Raw genomic sequence first — 26,850 nt, 5'->3', positions numbered from 1 at the left:
TCAGCACTTTTCATTACTATGATCGATGACAATTAACACTTTCAATTCGTTTGCATTTTTTAAATTAACAATTCATTGGTAGTGTCTATGAAAAATAATACTTCAATATATTAGATCTTTAAAAAATAAAATTTTTGATTTATTTGTCACTAACCTCGATATCCATCATAATATCTCTTTTCACAGATTCTTTCCATGGCCGAGTTTGCAAATCCATAATTAGTCTGTCCAGCGTTGCCACGTCCACTCACAACAGATGAGTACACAACAAACCAGTCCATACTGTCAGCACAGAGCTTACGAGTGGCTTGGTCCAGATTGCATGTACCAATATACTTGGCAGCACATACTGATTGGAAAGACTCAGAAGTCTGATTTTCAAATAAGCCATCCTTCATAACCTTAAGAAGACAAATATGAATTGCCACTTCTATACGTACACATTATGTATCTACAAAATGAGGTGCGTCTAACAAAAGTGAATACAGAATAGAAATTTTGTAATGGCATTGAATATTTCATTAATTTTACAAAATATTTACCATTGCAAGATGAAATAGTCCTCCGATCGGTGCCATTTGGCTGGAGTCTTTTATTAATTTCTCAGCTCCATCACTTTCAGTTATATCTATAGTCGAGATGACGACATCAACTCCAACGTCACGCCATTGTGTCACACACCGACTCTGATAGCCATTGCGAATACCTGATCTAGATGTCAGCACAAGGTGAAGTGCTCCTACAAACAATTCAGAAATTATAAGTTGATATTTTTGAATGACTAGAAGTCTAATGAGTTTTATACTGTAAATACCGACTGGTGTTGACGGTGACACCTACCCACCAATTGTAAGAATTGAAAATTGAATTATTTTTATTTTCGTCTATTAATGACTCCAAAATTATATTATCACTAATTGTATTATCACTAACTCGGTTGTAGGATTTTGTCAAAACATGGAACATACATTGTACATTATATGATTTAATGTACGTCATTTTATTTTCATGGGGTGTCTAGAAAATTTGTTCAAAATGTCCAGACACAAAGAGCATGCATGCATGCAGGTGTGGCAGGGAATGACTTACTCCTTAATAAAGACTTACTTTAGGTTAGTTTGTTTCATTGAATGTTGTTCTAGAGCGATCATGTTTCGTATATCATGTGGCACATATGCACACATTTGATTAATGATCCAATTTTAGATGACAACGAACGGCAACCTTTTAAAATCAAAACTGACCGACTGGCGGCCATTTTGTTTGAAACAATAATTTTCCGGGCAATAAATCTGACATATCCTGACAATTCACATTTATCATACTTGATATCTTCCGTTTTTCATTTACTTTATTAATTTATTATTCAATTATATAATGTGAACAGATATTCTTATTTGTAACCAGGTGTACATTCTCAACAAATAAAATCACCTACCTCTTTCAACTAGCCAGTTAGCTAACTCTAAACCAAACCCTCCAAGACCACCAGTTATAATGTATGTTTTCTTGGGATGACACACACTACGTGATATTGCAGGGATTTGTACAGGGCTGGGCACAGTTACACAACCCGATTCTTCACTGCAAACCTGTGAAAAGTTATTTAATATTCAATGTCAGTGAAGAAGATAATATGAAAACTGAAAATAGTGAAGTATTTCATGTATCATTGGCCTCTTATCATACGTACGAGATTCGATTTGTGAATTACCATCTTGTTGTATTGCATTTTTATTTTAAAGTTACCATAAAACACGTTTTTCTATTTTTATATATTTTAGTATTCTGAAACTCCAACATAACCTGTAAACAAAAACATTAAACTGACACATGGATCAGAAACACGATTTTTTTTGTAGGTTTGCGGCTTGTACAGCCTGAACAAATAGAACATATTAAAACAACTGAATGCTGAATGTGAAAGATGCCACCATTTAGATTACTATTAATAACATTGTAGAAAACAATTATCAGACATTTTTGCAGTCTGTGGTCAACATTTACTGTTTTTGAAATAAGGCTCTATATAGCAAATCTCAGTTGTTCAGTAACAGGTAGTAAATTTTATATAATCTACATCGTGCATAAATCGAATACCAACCTGGATTAGCACTTTACCAATATGTTTGCCTTGTGCCATGAATCGAAAAGCACCCTCAACATTATCATGTGCAAATACTGTTGTTTTTAGTGGCTGTACAGCTCCGGATACTATTCCTTGAGAGACTAAGTGATAGACCAACTGCCAGTCTGGGTTGTCACCTTCAAACAGGGCATCCAGCAAGATACCATGGAATGTTACATTACGCAAAAACAGAGACATACCTAAAGTAAACAGAATATGCATTCAGTGTATATGTGACGAAGACACTTTCAATCGGACACACACATTTGAATCGGGGTCAATGTGAAGCTACTTACAATATTCTGCCTGGTTGGCTACACAACCATAACACCTAACAGTCAGACCAATCAGAGAGCAGATTGTTTGTTGGCATTTTTGTTTTGTTTTTATGACTTATCAAATTCTACCTTGTATATATGCGCCGTTTGATTACAAACATTCACCATTTCATTGTTTCCAGCACATATTTTCAACATTCAAAGTGCAACCGTACAAGATATCTAAATATGGCTATATTAGCTGATTATAATATACGGTCTACACCGACCAAGATTGCGTCGATTGGTGCGCCCGAGTTCAAGCAGCAGTTAAACATTTCGACCTGCATCCAGTGGGTGAGTAAACAATTGTTTGTTTATTTTTGTAATTGTTGAGAGTACGATTAAGATTGAATCTGGCGATCAAAGCAACTGTCGAGTCCTTGGCTCGATTCACTGTATAAGCAAAGGGCCTTATTGTCGTTTCAGCGAGATCTGTTTATGTACCTTCATCTTGTATCTGCACTTGTATCCACAACTTACACGACAGAAGCAACAATGTTATTATTCAGATATGGCGATAACTTGAGACAGACATACAATTTGTTAAATCGTATTGATATGAACAGAAAATTCCAAACTGGTTGTGTCATGTCACTCACTGTAGTTTTAAATTATTCGTGAAAATAATAATGAGCCATAAATGACACATTGTAGTGAGATTTCAATGAGTTCAGTTAATATGAATTTAATAGTAATGATATTTTATAAACTGCAGACAATTGTCGAACATACCCAATGGTGAATTATTGGAAAGATCATATTTGCCAATTTCCAAGAATCGACCGTGACGTGCCAGTAGTCTAGTGCTCGCCTGTAATTTCTCTTCAGCCAGAGAGTTCAAAACAACGTTAACACCTACAAGACAACGGATTACAGGATTCAAAACAAGATTCTGTTACAATCACTGTATTTGCTCTACTAGAAGCTCAACTGTCGTAGCACATATTCAACATATAATACCATCGGCATGACATTGTCCTTCGTTCACACGCGACATGAGAAGAATAAACACAATATATCATCCAAAATAAGTGGACATTTGTGTTGAGTCAGAATAAAACTATTACTTGCATTCAGCACATTATTCAATGAGTCAGATGTCTTTTTGAAAGTTACCTAAGTGGGCATAAACCTACCCTTTCCTTTAGTGGCTATCAGTATCTTCTGCTCAAATGAGGAATCTCTGGAATTACCAAAATGTTTTTCATTCATTTCTGGAAACCTTGTCATTAGGTAATCTTTCTTTTCCTGGGAACCTGAGGAAACAAATCATGAACATATAAACAAATATCTATATTACACCTTGTGAATCATGATACATCAGTGTGTAAGAGTCTTACCAACTGTTGTGAATACTAGACACCCCTGATGTAGGGCCACAGAAATGGCAGCTTGTCCAACACCACCTGATCCAGATTGTATCAGAACACTCTCTCCCTTTCTCAGCTGCCCTCGAACAATCAGTGCATAGTATACAGTCGCATAGACAACAGGAACTGAGGCAGCTTCCTCCATAGTCCATGAATGCGGTATAGCCCAGGTGAAGTTTTTATCAACACTCACTGTGGTTGCTAGACCTTTATCAGTTACCAGTCCCATCACACGCTGGCCTGCAGTGTTACGACCAGAGAATTCCATTCCCAATACACAATCATGGGAAGCAACATTACCTAAAATTTCAAAACAAGTTATGCATTCGTGAACATTCGTTTGGAGATATGCGACTGTTTCACTGCTAATGAAAAATTTTCAGATGTATGTGCTTTCAGATTGTATGAAGATCTGATTAGTGTTTGATTGAAATCGCTGCATAAGAACGACGTAGTATCTCTAAATTCAGAACTTTTCTGACAACTCAATGTACACTTCAGATAAATATATTTCGTATAAGATATTCTTAATTGTTCCTGTATTAGATGTTATTAAGCCAATTTGATTATAGTTGTTCACCATACCTGGTAAAGCATCAGGAGGTAGTTTACCAGTGGCTAACATTATGTCCCGGAAATTAAGAGATGCGTAATAAACATTACAAATCTCCTTGCTCTGACCAAGGGATTCTGACGTTGCATATCTCAAAGGTGATGCGATCCATTTCAGTGAACTGAGATCACCACGTGTCAATATGTTAACATATGCGTGTGGTGTCAGGATGGTGCTGGATTGAGTGGAAGTGCTGAATGGCACATGGTGAAATGATCCCCATTTGCCGTCACGGTAAATATTCATCACTAAGTCTTGTTGCATTATCTTTTTCAATGTTTTGTCCCCCAGGTCTAGTAGTTTTGCGTCATTCTCCAGACTAGCATTGAATATACATCTGTGAAGATGTGATAAATTATATTACATTACAACTCATAAACTCTGTTGTGACACATGACAAACATTAGTTAAGCAACGATGAAAGCATAAATAACACATTAATATTTCATTTGAGACAATTTATGAATGAGACATATACAGCTACACTGGTTCTAAAATAACTAAAAAAAGGCGCATGTTACCCATATAGGGAATGTGCTTTGTTTACATTTACATTTGTTTCTCTTTAGCAATTCCATTATAATACTACCAATAATAGCCACGACCATCGATGCGTTCCATTGTATAAAAAACTTGGCTGATGTTGTAAATATACAGCTTTAGCCATATATGTGTTAATTTGTATACCAATACATTACCTATACATAAATGCATAACATCTGTCATCTATGCGTTTATCTGCAAAACACTACCCGACTCACAAATGCACAAATCCGCTAATACACAATGCCCGAGAATGGAACCACACGACGTTTGGTTCAAACTCATAATCAACACCAATCAACATCAATAGTATACGCAAATGTATATTATTTAGCGCTACTTCATGAATATTCATTTGTTGACGATTTTTCCTTTGCAAACAAAATGTACGTCGTCTACAAGTACAATATACTGTTGTAGCCAATCGCTAGAACAGGTCAGGAACTGTTACATGACGGAATGCATAGATGGCTAAGGTTATACATTTACAACATAAGACAAGTGGTGCAATACAATGTGGAAAACAAATCAAATCAATAGAATTACCTAAGTCTATTTCCACCTGGTTCCTGCTTTAAACAGTTCAACATACCAACAATGCCAGAATCCACGGCACCATTCACCAGCAACCAGATTTTCTCTTTCATAGGCTTCCCTTGATAATTTGAGATTGCCTTGTTCAAAGTATCTACCCATTTAAAGTTAGCACCATTCACTGACAAAATGAAGGACTTCTCATTAAATGAAACACGTTTTCGACACAGAAACAGTGTTGACTGCAAACCATCAGACTTTTGAGAAACAATTTCAAAGTTGGCTGACTCTAAAACTGTCGCCCATTGGTCTTCACTGAGAAACATTTCATACTGTTGCTCCAAGTAACATTCATTAGACATATCTTGTGATATAAACTCCAAGACTGCAGGTGTTGTGAAATTTATGGTTCTTTCATGTAGCAGCAGAAACCCACCCTCTATCAAAGCCGATGATATGTTACTCAGAGCTGAGGGAATGTTTGACACCCTGGCAAGGCCCTCTGCAATAACAAGATCAGATGAATTGACATCACCAGGTGGTGATTCAGAAAGATCCCATTTTGTCATTGTGTAAGCAAACTCCTCCTCTTTCAACGACATGACTTTTTCAGATTGACCACTCAAGATATATTTTAGCTGTAGCATTGGTTGTGAAGAATTCAATATTGGAATCACTTTGCTGTACAAGCCACTTCCCCTAACTTCCACAATCTTCATCTGCATGCTTGGCATGTTCTCCATCACCACATCAAGACAATATTTTAGATATCTCCCAGTAGTTAGAACGCTCAGTAACTTATCATTCTGCATCAGATCAGAGTTGAGACTCAATACATCCTGTACGTCTTTAGTGAATGATGTACTCACCTCCAGATTGTAGATTGCATGGAGGATTTTGATCAGACCGTACTCTGGATCATTCATGTATTTCTTTACATCGTCATTGACTACCATACTTAACTTTCCACTGTTTAACATCTTCTGTTGATATTGACACGTTTCCTTGACCTGACATAACAGATCTAGGGCGTACTTTTCACAGACCTGTTGGTAATTCACCAGTTTCAGATCGTCGCTCATAATTTGTTTTTCATCATATGGTACGAATATATAACGCCCAAAGTTTGATGAAGTTTGCTGTAGTTGACGTCTTGGAGCCACAGTAGTATGTAGATCATATATCTCTATGCCACCAGCAATACATCTGTTAGTGTATGTACCAACAGTCACCTTCACTTCTGTAGATGAAATTATATATTCAATCAAATGAGACAAACTTTGAAAAGACATGCATGACAACTGACATATACAGTATCTTACTCCATTTGTATATGTTAGCTACTGAATACTGTCATGCTATGAAAGACTAGAACAACGATTCTAGTCCAGTATATAGTCCCACTGGTACATATATCACTGGTATAACATTGGATTAAAATTGTCAAGAGACACACTGATTGTATAATTAATTGTAGTACTACGGTACTGTTCCTGGGACTTGCATACACTTTCCATTAAATAGCACATTAGATTGACCTACCAGTCTTTCCACCCTGCTCGCAGATCACCCTCTTGAGATGTTCAACAGGATCTATTCGGATTGATCTAATTCTTGTTGGTAATCTAAGGCTCCTGCCGGGCTGTTGCAACATCTGTATTTGTAACATTGTGTCAGTAAACGATACCCAGTTATCATTCCATGTCAGCCATCCATGGTTACCTGTGACCATTACAAGTAATCAGCATATACAGGAATTTAAGGTAATTGGAAACATACATGTGACTAAGAAACATAATGTAAAGTTTGTCTTAACTCTTTACAAATGACTCTTCCTTGTAGGTTAAGCTGTATATTGATAATATGAATGGGAATTTGTTTGATAAATTGGGGCAAGTACTACTGCATAGTATTTTTTCTCAAATTGGCAGTTATGGTTAATGATAATGGTCAAAACAGCTTGGACATACATGCATGTTCAACCCACGTATTTATATCCTTTGCAGAACTTTTCTCTCAAAACAACACTTACACTTATTTACACTTATAGATGTAATGCTTAATTAGTTAGCTGGTTAATTGGATACTGGGGTCTTCTTTCAAACAAATAGCAAATATATGAAGCAGATGTGCTTACCAGAATTGCCAGCTCGGACTATTCCTTGGAAATTTGCTCCATAATCATATCCTCGGAGTCTTAGTTCTTTGTATACATCACTTCCAGGTAGCTCCAATAATTCAGTATCTACTGTATTTCCTTCTTCATCTTTCAAGACATCAAGGAGTTGCAATGATTCATCAGTGATTTCTACTTTGCCGGATGCACGTAACTGATGACTTTCAGAAACTTCAAATATTCCTGTAGTTGGTGCTAGACACACTTCTAGAGTCACATTCCCTATAAATTAAACATTGCGTAACTGTTGAGATCGTGACTTGTTACTAACCAGCATCTGGCTAAGGAGCGTTAATCTAGACATAATGGTTTTCTTATTTACTTTCAGATATCACCTTATATCAATTTGGCAAGCAACACATTACATTATGAGTTACAAAATAATCCATCTAGTAAATACACGAATATTTATAAAGATGAACAAATGTGGTTTAAATCAGTTATCATGGCATATATCTTAAAGATAGGCAACCAGGCTGTAACACTCTTCCATTCCTTAAACTGAAAAGCACCATACTGCTCCAAGTTTACATTTGCAGTTCAATTATGAGTAAACACGTGTCATATCACATGGCATATATATATCCAGGATTATGTATGCAAATATGCATCTTGTTTGAAATTATTATTTGCATATTGTAAACATCTTAGCATTTTACTTCATATATATGTATTTAGTACCACAATGTAAGTATTACATATACAGAAAAAATGACATAAAACACAGTCCAAGGCTTTTTAATAATACCATCATAAAAGGATGTCAACATAAAACTCACCTTTGAACTTTGAATTATAAACTTACCTTGACTTGGCAAAACTGTAGCTCTGTGTATGGTGACATCTTCAAAGACCACCGGAATCTGTTGATATGGTAACCCACGTATTTTAGCCAGAGTTTTCCATGCAAGAAGAAGGTATCCCGTGGCTGGGTATAACACTCTGCCATCAATGCAGTGATCACGCAGATAATAGTCTTCTGATGATGGTGATACATCTAATAGAAAGGAAAATACATCTCACTTTATCTCACTAAACGTGGAAATATGCACGCATCGTCTGCCTGTCAATGCTTGGAGAAAACCAATTGTTCAATAGTACTGTTTGTATAGCTGTGATACGAGTTACTCGCATGGTGCAATATCACATAATCATGATGACTGAAAGTTTAGTTTGAGCATATATCGCCAAAAAAGAAATATTTCTAAAAAAAACATTGCAAATGCGCATCCTCTCTCAGGAAGATGAAACTGGTGGTTAAGGGTTGGTGAGTGATGTGCCCTGGGCTGCTTTTGTATTTTGGGGTATTTCCATGCTTAGTAATGTACATATTTGATGACAGTCAATTTTCATGAACGAAGGGTATCAACGCAATATTCTTCTCTATAATCGGTATTTCGACATTGAGCTATAAAAAGCAGCCTCTCGGCTGAGATAGATCCGCTGTTAGCAATGCACAGAAGATATCATCAGAAAATGAACAATATGCGTAGTATCAATGCAATGGGACTTGCTGTTTCAAAAATATCATTTTTCACCATAAATGATTGTGGTTTTTAACAAGAATAAAATATCACTTTTTACCAAAAATGACAAAAATATTCACCAAAATTAGATAATTAAAGATATCATTACAAAATGAACAAATCTGAGAGAGGTAACCATGTAGTACCTATATATGTAATAACATCAAAGCAATTGGACTTGTCGTTTTTAACAAGAAGTCGAAAATATCACTTTTTACCAAAATTGAGAAAAATATTCACCAAAATTAGAGAACTAAAGATATCATTACAAAATGAACAAGTCTGAGAGAGATCCACATGTAGTACCTATATATGTAATATCAAAGCAATTGAACTTGCGGTTTTTAACAAGAAGTCGAAAATATCACTTTTTACCAAAAAATGCCAAAAATATTCACCAACATTAGACAATTGAAGATATGATCATGAAATGAAAAAATCTGAGAGAGGTCTACCCAAGGTACATATACACCAAGTATCAAAACATTTAGGCTTGTTGTTTTCAAGAAGAAGTCAAAAAAGTAAAACATTGACACGACCGACGGACGGCGGACGACGGACGACGGACGGTGACGGACAATCACTCATATGATGAGCTTCGTTCGACAAAGCCGACAGCGGAGCTAAAAATGGAATACGAATTTGATTTTAAATATAGTTTCAAAATCAAACAGTTCACGTAATACCGGGAGTCTCATAGTGCACGAAATTTAACAATGAAAAAGTCATATTAATAATAATTGACTTTTCAATCTCGTGACACTGAGCAAACTGTCAAGAAAAATAAAAAATGATTTTAGCATAGAAATGAATGTAAAAATACAAATATGTTCCATGACTTTCTTAGCTTTCAGATATTGAATATATATGACATGGCTTTGTTTCATAATGTTATTTATAGATACTTGCCAATAATATACGAGGCTACTGCATTACTCTGCCCACTTCCCGTGGTGAAATCCTTGGCTTCCGGGACATGCCATTGCTGTGAGTGATCCCAGTGGATCAACGGAGCGATGGATGGTGTACTTCTCAAAACCGGATACTGCACTTCTGGGAATAGTTTGTTGATGTTTAATGTCATTCCATTGAGGTAACATTTCCCAATGTTAGACAAGAAGAATTCAAGATTGTTTGGATAGTTGCGTTTCATTAGTCCAATAAAGGCACAGTTTGAACTGAGAGAGCGTTTCAGAATGGCTTGCAGCAGGCAATGAGGAGAGACTTCAATTGTGATAGCATTATATGGTACATGAGACGAGGCTTCTTGAAATAGCACAGGATTGACTAGATTATTTACATGGTAGTCAGCTGAGCTATACTTGGCTAGTTTGGTGTTCCAGTTCTCTTGCGAAATGGAGGAACTGATCCATCGTGGTGATCTCTGACGAGGGTATTTGATAACCTGCAATAAAATATACAAAATCACAATAAGAAAAACTTAATGTAACAATGCTGTGTGGCAATCATTCTGTCATGGCATTTACAGGATAGTTAGGACATAACATGCCATCCGTGTTGGATATGGGTTGTATCTTGATTGCGACAACAACTGCTCTTTGATTGAGATTCACATTCACGTCTGGAATTATTATTACCTTTGTTAGAGCATTTTTCAGATTTGGTGCAATCTGGGCCATGTAGTGGGAGTGGAAGGCAACATTTGAACTGTTCACTTCTTTAGCAAATATGCCTTGCTGTTTCAGATCACTAACAAAGTCAGCAACTTTAGATTTTGGTCCTGATATTGTGACAGTGTCTTCTGCATTATGACATGCAGCAACCACGTCATCAGGACACATCAATTTAGCTTCTTCCCATGACAATCCTAAAAAACAAATACAGGTACAAGTTTTATATGTTCCAAGACAAGTTAAAAGAGTCATAACTAAAACAGAAAAATAGAAACGCATGTAATGCTTATCAACGGTATTTGCAAAACAACAATGAAAAACAAACATGGGTCATGGGTTGTTTGTCCGACTCTGGAACAAAAGGCCCGCACATACAACTTACCAACAGCAGCCATGCCACCAGCTGGTAGCTCAGCATCAATCACACACTTGCCTCTCCAGTAAGCAGCAAGAACAGCCTCTTCAGCTGTAAGGCAGCCATCAGCATAACCACAACCTAACTCACCAACTGAATGTCCAATAATACCATCAGGTTCCACACCTATGAACTTTAAGATGTCTACTAAACCAACCTGAATAAAGTAACAAATGCTCATGTCACTTTGATTGAAAAATAAGTTTCCTTCAACACACTTACTCCATGGAGTACAAGCACGAATTACGGTTGTGAGTTTCAGTTTAATTTGTCAACTATGAAAACTTCAAACAAATCTTTTATAATGTAATTTGAGGATGTAATTTAAGCTTCATCACTAGGGAACTAAAAGTATACCAAACAGCGCATACAATTTAGTTACATAATCAAACACGATGTAAGTGGTACATGCCATTTGTTTGAAAGAGTAATTAAAATAACACTCTATTTCTAATTATTTTAATTAACCAAAATAATACAAAATGTACGAAACTTTTATTGTGAAAAAGATGAAATATTCATTTCTTACCTGAATTGATACAAGTCCTACAAAGGACTTGATCACGTTTTCATAGGTATTTTCATCACTGTTCATTATCATATCGTACACATTGATGTCTGTGTCTTTTAATGCCTCTGTACATTTCAAGATAGATTTCTTAAAAGTGTTTAGTTTCATCAAGTCTTTACCCATGCCTTGCCACTGCGTACCCATGCCAGAAAATATGTACCTAATAAATTAATATATAAAACGTACTAATAATATTTCAACTCCAATGGAAATGCCACACACAGAAGAATAACACTTCCAGTACTAGTAATATGACTGAATAAAAATAAAAAGTATATTTCCGTAATTCCCTCTGGCCATCTTTTCTCACATTCGTACAAAGGGAATAGAAATCGGAGATGTGTTAAATCCTGCTTTTTGATTAAGAAATCAACCTTACAGTAACACGGGAGCCATGTCCTACATCAGAATGCAGCTATCTGAAAACAAAGGAGATTTTGCATTGCTCACCTGACCACCGGAAGTGCGGGAAAATGGGAAGACTAGTTTTACAAAACAAATGTTCATCGTCATAAAAGGCTCACGTAATATAACTAGCACTAAACTAGTGTTTCATCAGTGTATTGTCTCATTATACAGAAAAGCTTACATGATTCACATTGCTGGAAAAAAACTCTTTAACCGCAACAGGGCTTCAGTTAATCACTTAAAACTCATCAAACTTGTGGCATAACGTCGTTATCACACCCTTACGTAATGGGAATCAGCGGCCATTTCTAGAAGTCTAAACCGAAAGTTTGATAACTCCTAACAGAATATTCATATATGGCTTAGTATATTTTGTATTTATATGTCCATATATAATATATATATTACTTCAAGTCACTATATATTCGTGTCCATTACACACAAGTTAAAATCGTCTTTTAGGGTCGATAGCTGAATCCCCTGTTGCGTGTTCATAATACACTAAATTTATCTTACCATATCGGTCTAGTCTCATAGTTTATTATCTGCTGGGTTTCTTGTATTTTATTCTCACTGTTTACAATCCTGTATCCCCTATATGGAAATCCAGTTGCTGGTTGGTTGCAAACATTATTCATCAATGATACAAAATCTGGCATTTTCGCATACTCCTCAACTTGGGATAGCAATTTATCCAAACCCTCCTGAGTTCGGGCACAACAGTGGAGGAGACTAACATCGCTTTTTGGAATGTGTACAAATCTTATGCTGTGTGGTTTGAGAATCATATGAACATTGGAACCACCAAAACCGAATGAATTAATCCCAACCAAACCATCTGGTAATTCCATAGATTTATCCACTACTTTTAGTCTACCATCATGCAGTCCTGGAATATCAAGGCTGGCATTATTGAAATGCAGATTTGCTGGAATGACTCCTTTTTCCATGGCTAGAATTATTTTGGCAACAGCAGCAAGTCCAGCAGTGGGTTCCGGATGACCCATATTAGATTTCACAGAACCAACAAGTAGAGGGTTGTCTTTGTTTCTATTCTTACCAATGGCCTCAAATATAGCATTGATTTCTTGTAGGTCACCGACCTTTGTACCAGTTCCATGAGCTTCAACGTAAATAACATCTTTTGGGTCAATGCCTGCTTCTTTGTAAACTCTGTGTATAAGTTTTTTCTGTTCATTTCCAGACGGAAACGTAACACCTGAAAAAAGTAATGCATTCTTCTAATAGTCATGTTCATGTTGATATGGCAGGCATATCATATCAGTTTGTGTTATGCACAACAGCTTTATTCAAGAGTGATTTGTCATACGATTAAATTGTCATTGCTCAGATGTCAGTGGCTACCTACAGTCTATATATCTGGGTTGTATTTGGTCACAATTTAAAACATAACAGGTGAACACATACATATTGAATGTATACAAACTCACCTTGTTCTTTATACCCGTCAGTGTTAGTTCCACCATGAATTACAGTGGAATATACTCTCTTAGCATTAGAGGACCTCATCATTATGATTGCAACACAGCCTTCAGATCTACAATAGCCATTACCTGAAGAACAATTGTAAACATATCAAAAAACGACAAAATTAACTTTACCCCAACCACGATTCTAGAAAAAATATTGATTCTCCCTTACGCAAGAGATCATAACAGTAAACACAGCCTCGTTTTAAAAATTAAATTTGTGGGAAATCATGTTTATTGGAATGCTCTGATTAGATGGAAGTTCGAGCCTAGCAAAGTATGATAGAATTGGCCTGTTATGTTATGTTCAGATTCAAATAAGTATGAACCACTAATTTGACAGGGAAGTGACACTTATAATGCAGCAAGCTGTTTTAATTGCTGTTTTTATATTTTCGTGTCAAATGCATTTATTGGTCCACTGAAAAATCAAAATAATATTCCCTGTAACTTAGACTCTTGTTGATCAAGGCATTTTTAAAATCATGGGTGTTAACTCCCCTCAACTTATGACCTGTTGTCCCCTATAAAATAATGGTTGTACCTAATATTAAAGTAAAGATGGTGGAGTATAGCGTTGATTCATCTCGTTCTACTCTGGATTACTTGGAGCCAATAAAGATCCTAGAAAGTTAGTATTTACATGCTTGTGTGTTTGTTTGTTTGTTTTTTCACTGTCCTTGACTTTCCCAGTATGTTTGTTGATATTGACAACAATTCAGTCTTTTGCAAGGCTTCAATCAATGTTTTTTCTTCACTACCTACACATATCCTCGTCGGGCACTATGTAGCTGGTGTGTTATATTTATCAAGGACAGTAGGGCATTTGTCACATTTAGTGCTCCAAAAAAATTATTCTCTGTCCAGGTGTATTTATATAAATAGATGCAGTTTCTTTGGCTTCAATGACATTCACTGGCTTCATGCATACAGGTATATTGGTTTACCTGTTTCAAGTTGAAATTTAGCCAATCTTATTAACCAAGACAGTTGGACATTTGCCACATGTCACAACACTCATTTCCAAGTGCCACAGTTTCAAACAAGTCGTCAAATCTGATATTGGCTGGAGCTTTTTTTTTATATGGAAATGGACATGGTGAACGGCAAACTAGATGGTCAGAAAGTAATCAAAATAATCACAGGTTTGCTCCACCCACCCCACTATGAAGTGAAAGGCTGTTTATAAGGCCATTTATGATGGTTTCATTTTTTTATTAAAAATAGTTTTTAATTATAAACTTATATGGCTCCCACACCCAACCGTGGGGATCCACCAAACTAAACAACAGGTGTCACTATTACTATGAAAAATGTACTTTTTTATATTAAAACTACTGAATGTTTATACTTATGTTCTAAGAAGTTAGTTACTGAACGTGTAATATCATGCAATGCATTAGTTCATCCCATTGACTACGTGTTAAAATGGGTCTTAAATCACTTTGGTTTCTTATGTAATTGTTCGACCAATCTTGGACTTTAATTGTGCATGCAAAACATAGTTTGGGCTGTGTGTAGTTTTGGGTGGGTACCATTTAATTTCATCACGTTGGCTACGTGTTAAAATGGGTCTGAATTCACTTTGATTTCTTAGGAAATCGTTCGACCAATCTTGGAATGTAATTGTACATGCAAAACATGGATTGGGCCCTGTGTATTTTTGGGTGGGTACCATTTAATTTCATCACGTTAGCTACGTGTTAAAATGGATCTGAATTCACTGTGGTTTCTTAGGTAATCGTTTGACCAATCTTGGACTTTAATTGTGCATGCAAAACATGGTTTGGGCCCTGTGTATTTTTGGTTGGGTACCATTTAATTTTATCACATTGGCTGCACAGTAAAATCGGTCTGAATTTACTATGGTTTCTTAGGTTATCGTTCGACCAATCTTGGACTTTAATTGTGCATGCAAAACATGGGTTGGGCCCTGTGTATGTTCGGGCTGATACTATTTAATGTCATCACCTTGGCTACGAGTTAAAATGGGTCTGAATTCACTTTGGTTTCTTATGTAATCGTTCAACCAATCTCGGACTTTAATTGTGCATGCAAAACATGGTTTGGGCCCTGTGTATGTTCGGGTTGATACTGTTTGATTTCATCACCTTTGCTACTTTGCTACGATTCTTAGGTAATCGTTCGACCAATCTCGGACATTAATTGTGCATGCAAAACTTGGTTTGGGTCCGGTGTATTTTGGGTGGGTGCCATTTGATTTCATCACCTTGGCTACGTGTTAAAATGGGTCTGAATTCACTTTGGTTTTTTAGCTAATCATTCGACCAATCTTGGACTTTAATTGTGCATGCAAAACATGGTTTAGGCCCTGTGTATTTTTGGGTGGGTACCATTTAATTACATTACCTTGGCTATGTGTTAAAATGGGTCTGAATTTACTTTGGTTTCATACGTAAATGTTCGACAAATCTTGGACTTTAATTGTGCATGCAAAACATGGTTGAGCTCTGTTCATTTTTGGATGGGTACCATTTAATTTCATCACATTGGCTACATGTTAAAATGGGTCTTAATTCACTTTGGTTTACTACGTAATCGTTCGACTGATCTTGGACTTTAATTGTACATGCAAAACATGGATTGGGCCCTGTGTATTTTTGGGTGGGTATTATTTAATTTCATCTACGTTTCATCTTGGCTATGTGTTAAAATGGGTCTGAATTCACTTTGGTTTCTTACGTAATAGTTCAACCAATCTTGGACTTTAAATATGCACGCAGCCAAGGTACACCTATAGACATTAATGTGGACATTCAGTTCTTTTTATTTAGATAATGGCAATTTGTTGGTCAGAGCGCCCTCTAGTATTTGTGGGGAATCATGTTTATATGGAATGCTCTTATTGGATGGAAATTCGAGCCTAGCAAGGTATGATAGAATTGGCCTGTTATGTTCAGTTTCAAATAAGTATGAACCACTAATTTGACAGGGAAGTGATACTTATAATGCAACAAGCTGTTTTAATTGCTGTTGTGGTAGAGTTTTTGAATTGTATAACATTTACCTTGTTCATCAAATGACTTGCACAGTCCTTCAGGAGACAACATACCAAGCTTCATAAACTGCACTGATGTATTGGGTTTGACATTTATATTAACACCAGCTACAATGGCGGCATCACACTGACCACTGCGGATAGCTCTCAATGCATGTTCCATAGCAAGTAAACTGGATGAGCAGGCTGTATTTAGCAGATAACTTGGCCCTGTACAAGAAAACTACATAGATTAAACTATTGACTAACACACTTTATTCACAAATAGTCGCCGAGCAAGATGACTTGTTTTCTACCGCCATTGCTTGTAATGTACTTTGATGGTAACAGGAACAAGAAGGGATACACTTGCGTCACCCGCTCTCATATGACTGAAGACTGAATGAATGCAAGAAATCAACACACAATAATTTCCAGAAATTAGCCTAAAATATGTTAGATTATGTCAAAGAATAAATCTATTTTTAGAAATATATATTCCTGGCATCTATTCCTCTCATGCTCACAAAGTATATAAAATTAACTAGTAAACTACCAAAGTATTTACCGTCTGAATGCAACGTCTGTGTGCTGCTTGGTAAAATCTGATCAAACATATTTTACATTTGAATTAAATTTTCATGCGAGTCACATGACAGTAACATTTGTTACACTAAAGAAAAACGTTTACATCCTGTGATACGAATGAGATATCTTTGCTATCATAAATATGTATAGATTTAAATAATAAGATTTGATACTCACCCTTGAAGTCAAAGAAATAGGATATTCTATTAGCAAACATAGCGGGACAACAACCAGTCATGCTGTATCCAAGTAATGCCTCGGCGTCACTGGTGAGTGCTTCAAATGTTTCCGAGCCGTTAGCACCAACAAATACACCAGTATTGGTGCCTCTCAATATCTGGGGATCAATACCTGACACAAATAAAAACAAACTTTGTCATTAGCAATCACATGTATTACGTCCAAAAAACAAATGAATTATGGTTGATTGTCTGTGAGGGTAGTAAACATACCTGCATCTACTATTGCTTCGTAAGTTAACTCCATGAGTATTCTTAGCTGTGGGTCCATGGTGTTTGCTTGTTTTGGATGAACACCAAAAAAGGAAGCATCAAATCTACTTAGATCTTTAATTTTGCCACTTTTCCTTGGTAAGCCATGGAGACCTGGAATGTGACACAGAAATCATCACTCATCACCTCATTTATACTTCATATTGTTTACAGCGAACCCCGAAATAAACTGATCATTGTTACCAAAGTATTATAATATGCTGACGCTCCTACATAGAAGAATACAACAATGGTGCTGGGTGGTAAAAACGACAAAAATAATCGTTTACTGTGGGATAATCGATATGTGTGTTTTACTTCCCAACGTGTTTACCCACGTTACCTAAATTAAAAATTCAGTAATGACTATAATTATGACTGAATATCATGAGATGTTATTTGAATGGTCTAGCCCATCATAAAATTATAACTATGAATTAGACTTTGTCATGTTGCAGATGTGCTCTTAACATCGTGGGCAGTGTTTCTCTGTGGAGAGCAACTTTCCATTCACCATTGCAATAAAGGTTTGGTCAGTAGACTGACCCATAAGTGATCTAAGCCACGAGATTTTAGACAACGCTTAACTAGAATGTAATGAAAACCGTTTACATCGAGGAAATATGAAAATAATGATTTTTTGGAATTCCAGCCGTTGAAAGGAAAGTCATAACATTCACTGCTAACAATGTTCCTTGTAACATTGCAATGGACATTTTATGATCAGTTCACACGCACGTCCTTAGATACCATGACAGTCTGCCAAAATAATAACTTTTAACCAGAAAAGAATCTGATTCTTGGCTAAATCAAAATTAAATTTACAATAGAAAGAATATAAATAAAATACCTGGTTCCCATCTTCTGTTATCTTCTGTTACCATGTCATCTTTGTTGATGAGATGTTGCCAGAATTCCTCCAAATTATCGGATTCTGGAAGCCTGCATCCAATACCACTAATTACAACGTCATCCATAACTGTTTCCATTACTGGGAAATAGGGTAGTTAAAATACTTTATCTCAAATGTGAGAAAATACATTTAGAGATTACTCGAAAATAACAGAGTTTCTTACACATACATTCTTGCAATAATTTGTTCGAATTGATAAGCTGTACTGCTCGACGTGTAGCAATATTTAGAAAGCAATTGCTTTCCAGACATGACATATGTATCATACTTAGCAACCATTTTTAAACCCAATTAAACTACTTGCAGTGTACAATATGTACTTGGATCCCTATGAATCTGCTTGTGCCTTGAATTGTACATTGCATATATAATCCAAGTCACCCACATTTGCCGTGATATTGAATTACTCTAATCTATTGCACAGATGCATGTTGCGTCTAATACGTAAAACAAAACAAAACATGGAAAAAACAGGTAATTATTTGACAAATTTGGCAGGATTTTCACCGCCGTGTTGAAGAATCAACATGCCTGAAAGTGTACTTTAATTATACAAAGTGAACATTGAACCATATGTGATAATACAAAGCTCGTTGTGAATACTGCTGAAGTGAGCATGACACTGTGTCTCTGATGGCGGACTACATAGACAGTCTGTAATGTGACTGTATGTTGTTGCGTTAATATTATTTGTGACTGTCAAAGCATTGATGATATTGATGTAAGCTGTATAATCATCTTAGTAATAAATTGTACCAATACAGTATCTTACAGTGGTAGCTCTGTTCGATTATTCAATTATGTAAAGAATTAGGAACGTTTGAAAAGTTTTCTAGTATAACCGAGCAGTGTGTTTCGCAATCAGGTTTTTGCATAGCAGTGTAGTGATCGGCTCTGTGCAACAATACACGTGATAACCACAACCAATCCACGGCTACCAAGTGTGTATCACAGAAAATTTAGACTTTTTTCAGACCATGGTCAAAATGATGATACTAAAGAATTCGCATCAGCATTTGTTTTAAAGGAGTACCTTCCAGTTAACCCTATCTCACAACAAATTTAATTTCTGGATTAAAATAACAATGGATAACAAAAGATAGATTAACATTGTAAACAACATAAACAATAGTGTCCCATGATTCGTTGGTGCAATCCATGGGATTGAGCGGTTCCCCGCTAAAGACCATCGTGGTGTGCAAAATAAAACTGGGAATTTGGAAAAATATTATTTGTCATTTAATAAAATTACCCATCATACAGTTGAGAAAATTATAAATGACGTGGACATTAGAAAAGCTACTGGGTTCGATATTGTACCACCTATGTTATTAAAACCTGTGACTTCTATATTACGTCATCATATAGCCACCATTTTTAATCGGCTTTGTTCAATATATTATTGAACGATCGTTATTTTGCAATTTATTATGTATTTATTATTTAACATCTGTAATATACCAAACTACAATGATTTGTGTTTCATATTCTGTTACATCGTGTTAAAAGATAGACAATACTGACAAAACATTGTTTCAGCATATAATGTCATTATTTGAAACAGGCAGAGTTGTGGTACGTGCACTTCAGCTCCCATAACTACTTAACTAAAATCACTATATTAAGAATTATATTACATTATTTTTATATAATTATGCCGATGATAATACTTTGTCGTCTTTATGCAATAGGAAACACGAGACAATTGGTAGCTTAACACAGGAGTCAATCACAGCAATTAGGTGGTTTCGTGAAAACGGCATGCAAGCAAATCCTATTAAATTTCAAGCTTTCGTATTGAAAGATTCAGATAATGGAATACGTTTTGACATCAGTGGTAATACTATTGTTTTCAGAAATTGTTCCAGGTTACTAGGGGTTAATGTAGATAGTAAACTAAATTTTCTTTACCATATCAGCGTATTATTCAAAAAGCTTATATTGCAGGAAATTGGTAGATATCTCGATCAATCATCTAGAATGAGTGTTTTTCATTGTTTTATTTTTTCACATTTTAATTATAGTTCCCATGTTTGATATTGTTGTGGAAGTCGCAAAATAACAAGGATGGAGGGTATCCAATATAGGGCTTTGAAATTTGTATACAACGACTTTTATTTCAGTTATAGTTTATTAATAAACAAACCAGGATTAACCACACTTGAATATACTAAAATACGTTCTATTGTAATCGATATTTTCAAATCTATACACAAACTATCACCATCTTTAATATCGAATCGTTTAAATTTAAACATGCGAGTTATAATTTACGAAATGAGTCACAGTTATGTGTCATGGATAAGGAGATATGGATTAAAATCATGTTCAACTTACGGTGCGAAGTATTGTACAGATTTGTCAAATTTAAAAAAAATGGACTTAGCCTTAATGTAATATATATATAGGAAATTGTTAACTTTTAACAGATGTGTATATACTGTGAATGTATTTATTTGTTACATTTCGAGTATGTTCGTGTACTTTGACTTAATAAAAGAATTAAGTTGGATTTATTACAATACAGGTAAAATATTGTTTCCGTTAAAGTTGGCACGCGTTTTGTGATAAAAAAAATCACTTGCATCCCTTATTGGCCATAATAAGTGTGTTACAAGAACATATTTCTAATGCAACGAAATAAAATTAGGGACATTTTAGGTATTTAGACAGTACTAAGCCAAAAATACATGGTATCATTTCAAAGTAACGCTCTAGTTAATCGGCTTTATGTATTATTTGTTCACCTGAGCGATAAGTCCACCATACCAGCCCCAAACCCGACCATACCCGAAGCAGACTGGCCGCGGAGATTCACATTTTATGTACTTTTTTTCCTGTACACTACACATTTTGAGTTTCCTACGAGTGGGTCACGTGCCTGACGTAAATAACAGGTTGTAATTTATGCGGAAAGTAGTTGGCCGAGAAATTTAATGCGATTATGCGAGAGATATACTGGTCAAAAATTATTATTATTTGTCTCATTTTCTTCAATATTTCTGGAAATGAACCATAATTTTGGAGCCGAAAGACACAAATTTGAGCTAATTTATATTTTTTACTCACACAATTTGGCTAGTTTTGTCCGAATCTTCTGAAGTAAAGTGACGAAAATAAACGGGACTATTTTGTGAATTTGTGATGAGAAAACGAAAATGGTGGTGAAATGGTTAAGCGCTGTGAATATATTCATAAATGGTTTTTGTTTAAATGCAAAGTTCACGACATTTTTGTTTCATCGAAAAGGTCATGAAATTCTCCATATAGTGATTTTCGTTAAGCAGTTATGGGAGTAGTGCACGTATAACAAGTCTGCCTGGTGTCTAGTCTCAAAAAATGACATTATAAGCTGAAAATAGGTTTTATCAGTATTGTCTATCTTTAAACACCGATTTAACAAAATAAGAAACACAATCATTGCAGTTTGGTATATTGCAGATATTAAATAGTAACCCTTGTTCAATCATTATAGAAAAGTTTGGCCATGTCCGCTACCATCAATACCACGTTAGATCACATAAACGGCTTCTATCATTGAATTGCGTTTGTCTTAGGCAAAGTTATTCTGAGTTAAAAAACGCTCGGTATGAATCTTCGTGTCTCGTTTTATGGACCTACAAATAATTATTGCCCATGTGATGTGGACCTTAAAATCAAGCATGCATGGCTTATGTGCTAGAAAGGAAATCTTGACTTCACTACCGAACGTTAGAAGACAACAAAAAATTGAACTGATTAAGGTAGATATGCAGTTTACCTGACAGGTATTTTAATTAGATAATTAGAAAACCAAGTTGACCTCCCTTGTCTACAAAACTATATATTTTCAGAAAGCTTATTGTATGAATTTAAAAATGTTGTTAGTATTTTTTTTATGGACACTGTAGTTTGAAATATGCACGAAAATGTGCATTTTTGGTCAAAAGTGATTTAAAAAAAATAGCTTCTAAACCATGCTTCTGTTTCCTGTCAAAATTTGTTTACGGGTACATCTGTTTACTATCAAGAAAGTGCCGTCTTGAAAACTGTCTACCAGTTGTTAATTTTGCAGGGCAGAAGCTCAAATTTCACTACTTCAAGTTTATGCATGAATTAACACTCAGGCTAGTTGTCTGTACGATTGTTGTAACACTGTTCAACCAAAAACAATGCCCCGACGGCGTTTTGAAGATAAACATATTGTCAATCATTTGTGAAAATTTCAAAACAAAAGGTCAAAGCGTCTAGGGGCTATTTTCTTTAAATTCTAGGATGTGCACTAAAAAGAAGCTGATATAATTGCTAATTTGCATAACCATTCACTCAGTAAGAAGTTTGCTAATGTGCATAATTAAAATGGCTCTAACAGTTCCAAATTTGAATGTATTATAGTGTTGTAAAAAGTTAAATATAGTGCATAATATGGAGATCCCGTCATTTCATTTTTTTCACCATGTTTCTTTTTTATTATTTGTGTGCAGCCTTGCTAAATCTGGCTAAGCATTCAAAAGTGAGAATGTTTGCACCTATTATCTATATTTTAAAATCGTCTTTTGAGTATGTTCCACTATTTACAATTCTACAAAATTTGTACAGTCTATAGTCAAGACTGTGTGGATAATAATATTACCCATCATACAGTTGAGAAAATTATAAATGACGTGGACATTAGAAAAGCTACTGGGTATGATATTGTACCACCTAAGTTATTGAAACCTGTGACTTCTATATTACGTCATCATATAGCCACTATTTTTAATCGGCTTTGTTCAATATATTATTGAACGATCGTTATTTTGCAATTTATTATGTATTTATTAATTAACATCTGTAATATACCAAACTACAATGATTTGTGTTTCATATTCTGTTACATCGTGTTAAAAGATAGACAATACTGACAAAACATTGTTTCAGCATATAATGTCATTATTTGAAATAGGCAGAGTCGTGGTACGTGCACTTCAGCTCCCATAACTGCTTAACTAAAATCACTATATTAAGAATTATATTACATTATTTTTATATAATTATGCCGATGATAATACTTTGTCGTCTTTATGCAATAGGAAACACGAGACAATTGGTAGCTTAACACAGGAGTCATTCACAGCAATTAGGTGGTTTCGTGAAAACGGCATGCAAGCAAATCCTATTAAATTTCAAGCCTTCGTATTGAAAGATTCAGATAATGGAATACGTTTTGACATCAGTGGCAATACTATTGTTTTCAGAAATTGTTCCAGGTTACTAGGGGTTAATGTAGATAGTAAACTAAATTTTCTTTACCATATCAGCGTATTATGCAAAAAGTTTATATTGCAGGAAATTGGTAGATATCTCGATCAATCATCTAGAATGAGTGTTTTTCATTGTTTTATTTTTTCACATTTTAATTATAGTTCCCATGTTTGATATTGTTGTGGAAGTCGCAATATAACAAGGAAGGAGGGTATCCAATATAGGGCTTTGAAATTTGTATACAACGACTTTTATTTCAGTTATAGTTTATTAATAAACAAACCAGGATTGACCACACTTGAATATACTAAAATACGTTCTATTGTAATCGATATTTTCAAATCTATACACAAACTATCACCATCTTTAATATCGAATCGTTTAAATTTAAACATGCGAGTTATAATTTACGAAATGAGTCACAGTTATGTGTCATGGATAAGGAGCTATGGATTAAAATCATTTTCAACTTACGGTGCGAAGTATTGTACAGATTTGTCAAATTTAAAAAAATGGACTTAGCCTTAATGTCATATATATATATAGGAAATTGTTAACTTTTAACATATGTGTATATACTGTGAATGTATTTATTTGTTACATTTCGAGTATGTTCGAGTACTTTGACTTAATAAAAGAATTAAGTTGGATTTATCACAATACAGGTAAAATATTGTTTCCGTTAAAGTTGGCACGCGTTTTGTGATAAAAAAAATCACTTGCATCCCTTATTGGCCATACTAAGTGTGTTACAAGAACATAGTTCTAAAGCAACGAAATAAAATTAGGGACATTTTAGGTATTTAGACAGTACTAAGCCAAAAATACATGGTATCATTTCAAAGTAACGCTCTAGTTAATCGGCTTTATGTATTATTTGTTCACCTGAGCGATAAGTCCACCATACCAGCCCCAAACCCGACCATACCCGAAGCAGACTGGCCGTGGGAATTCACATTTTATATTTCAAAACAGTGAGCACGGAACTCAATAATTGTATTGTTATCTGAGAGGCGAATCGGTGAATTCTGTACACTACACTATTTGAGTTTTCTACGAGTGAGTCACGTGCCTGATGTAAATAACTGGGTGTAATTTATGTGGAAAGCAGTTTGCCGATAGATTTAATTCCAGAGATTTACTGGTCAAAAATAATACTAATTCTAGGGGTAAAATGTTCCCACTGTAAGCAACATAATGATTTAGAATTCATTGTATTTTCCCTATTCCCCTGGTTACAGGACAAAAAACCAGAAACCAGTTTAACCTTTTTACCGCCAGTTTTTCTTGCCCAAATTGTTTTTCACAATTTTCTAAATTTCTTCATTATTTCTGGAAATGCACCATAATTTTGGAGCCAATAGACAAAATTTTGGATATTTTCATTTTCTATGTTACTAGCTTTGTCCTAATCTTCTGAAGGAAAGAGCAGACAATAAACGGGACTATTTTTGTGAATTTGTGGGGAGAAAAGGAAAATGGTGCTGAAAGGGTTAAGCGCTGTGAATATATCAATAAATAGTTTTTGTTCACGCTAATATATTTTTGCTTCGTTGAAAAGGTCATGACATTCTTCATATAGTGATTTTCGTTAAGCAGTTATGAGAGTTATAGTGCAACGCTTCCTATTGCCTACTCTCAAAAAATGAAATTATAAGCTGAAAATATATTTTATCAGTATTGTCTATCTTTTAACACCGATTTCTGAGATTTTGCAACGTCGAAGGTCAGGCTGTCGTACATGATGGGTTTTGATCTAGTCATTATTTTTGGGGGGAAATATTTAGGCGGGACAATGGCGTGATTTAATGCTTTTAACCGCTGTATATTTCAAGCCCGAACATGAACAATTACCCAAGTTTTTCTATTTGCAGACATGACAAGTCACAAAAACAATGCCTCAGTAAGGCCCTCATCGTGTGGCACCAATCTCAATCTGAAGCTGGTTTATATGTAATGTTGAACTAAACTCGTTTTCTGGACCACTAACGAAAATCAGTTTTTTGACAAATACATTGCTTTAAATACCCAATATAACGTATGAAATGTCCAACTTACATCTGGGAATCTGGATCTAAATAGTACTGTATTTGCTTGGTAGGCTCTGGTATGAGAGGCTGATTGTGATATCATTAAATACTCCAGCTACAATTGCATTGTCAGTACCAGTAGAAATCTAAATCACGCTCCCATAATGTCTATATTAAAATATTTACACAAAATAAAGTATTTCAACACACCACACGCAACGCCCGGATGTGCTTTGCGCAAGGAAAATATATACATTTTCGTTGACATTTCAGTTAAAAAGATTTTGTGGCCAAGTGACTTCCTCTTCCATAAAAATAACCATGAATAAACAAAACCATTGAGTGGGGAAAAATACATGGAAAAAAATTCTACCGACGATTGGTTATGGTGAGGCACTTCACAAACCACGAGATGTGGCCTGATCACGAGATCCGGCTAGCGCTATCCAAATGTGTATCCCTTGATGAAGATGTTTAGCCGTTGTCACATGACTATACCACATCGTCGTGATCGGCGTTTATTTAATCAGGAATTTAATCGCTGCCAGTTGAGAATAGAACATGTCATCTCCTACCTGGAAACGTACAGAGCTATGAAATATATGTACAGTGAAATTTGTATTGTTGTGTTGCAGTTACTTTCGTTTTTGCTGGACTATATTTTCTCACACGAGCAATCGAATCCCAGATCTCGCGGTAGAATTTTATTTTCATGCAAAACAGCGTCAACATTTCCTACAGACATGTAGATTTCATTGTGTTATAGTCTAAGTAATTTATTAAAAATTAAATGGTTTTGATATTATTCCCATTTTTTGTAAGTATTGTGTATCCATATGATTGTCCGATATGATTGTCCAGACGTACTCAAGGTCAATA

General features: G+C 35.2%; 1 protein-coding gene and 1 long non-coding RNA gene across 2 annotated transcripts in view; one reads left to right on the top strand and one right to left on the bottom strand.

Annotated features, from left to right (window-relative positions):
* Nucleotides 1-26,049, bottom strand: part of LOC100369299 (fatty acid synthase-like) — a 28,449-nt gene extending 2,400 nt beyond the window's left edge. Inside the window, exons 1-23 of the mRNA XM_085502432.1 lie at nt 26,000-26,049; nt 18,656-18,796; nt 17,767-17,919; nt 17,492-17,665; nt 16,757-16,957; nt 13,690-13,812; nt 12,755-13,457; nt 11,789-11,990; nt 11,227-11,416; nt 10,809-11,038; nt 10,120-10,615; nt 8,490-8,681; nt 7,646-7,906; nt 7,051-7,230; nt 5,521-6,748; nt 4,404-4,768; nt 3,789-4,118; nt 3,585-3,704; nt 3,181-3,303; nt 2,105-2,328; nt 1,439-1,592; nt 543-739; nt 155-401 (exon numbers count right to left, since the gene is read on the bottom strand). Coding sequence (XP_085358558.1) covers nt 155-401; nt 543-739; nt 1,439-1,592; nt 2,105-2,328; nt 3,181-3,303; nt 3,585-3,704; nt 3,789-4,118; nt 4,404-4,768; nt 5,521-6,748; nt 7,051-7,230; nt 7,646-7,906; nt 8,490-8,681; nt 10,120-10,615; nt 10,809-11,038; nt 11,227-11,416; nt 11,789-11,990; nt 12,755-13,457; nt 13,690-13,812; nt 16,757-16,957; nt 17,492-17,665; nt 17,767-17,919; nt 18,656-18,794 — 6,232 coding nt within the window. The 5' untranslated portion in view covers nt 18,795-18,796; nt 26,000-26,049. The remainder of the gene's footprint in view (nt 1-154; nt 402-542; nt 740-1,438; nt 1,593-2,104; nt 2,329-3,180; nt 3,304-3,584; nt 3,705-3,788; nt 4,119-4,403; nt 4,769-5,520; nt 6,749-7,050; nt 7,231-7,645; nt 7,907-8,489; nt 8,682-10,119; nt 10,616-10,808; nt 11,039-11,226; nt 11,417-11,788; nt 11,991-12,754; nt 13,458-13,689; nt 13,813-16,756; nt 16,958-17,491; nt 17,666-17,766; nt 17,920-18,655; nt 18,797-25,999) is intronic.
* On the top strand, nt 2,686-3,527 carry LOC146739495 (uncharacterized). The gene is made up of 2 exons (XR_014930109.1): nt 2,686-2,742; nt 3,164-3,527. It is a non-coding gene; the product is annotated as an uncharacterized LOC146739495 (long non-coding RNA).
* Nucleotides 26,050-26,850: the final 801 nt, after the last annotated feature.

The sequence above is a fragment of the Saccoglossus kowalevskii genome, chromosome 8 (assembly GCF_978046115.1).
Source record: "Saccoglossus kowalevskii chromosome 8, keSacKowa6.1, whole genome shotgun sequence".
NCBI classification, from domain to species: Eukaryota; Metazoa; Hemichordata; class Enteropneusta; family Harrimaniidae; genus Saccoglossus; species Saccoglossus kowalevskii.
This window is presented reverse-complemented; position numbering and strand designations above follow the sequence as displayed.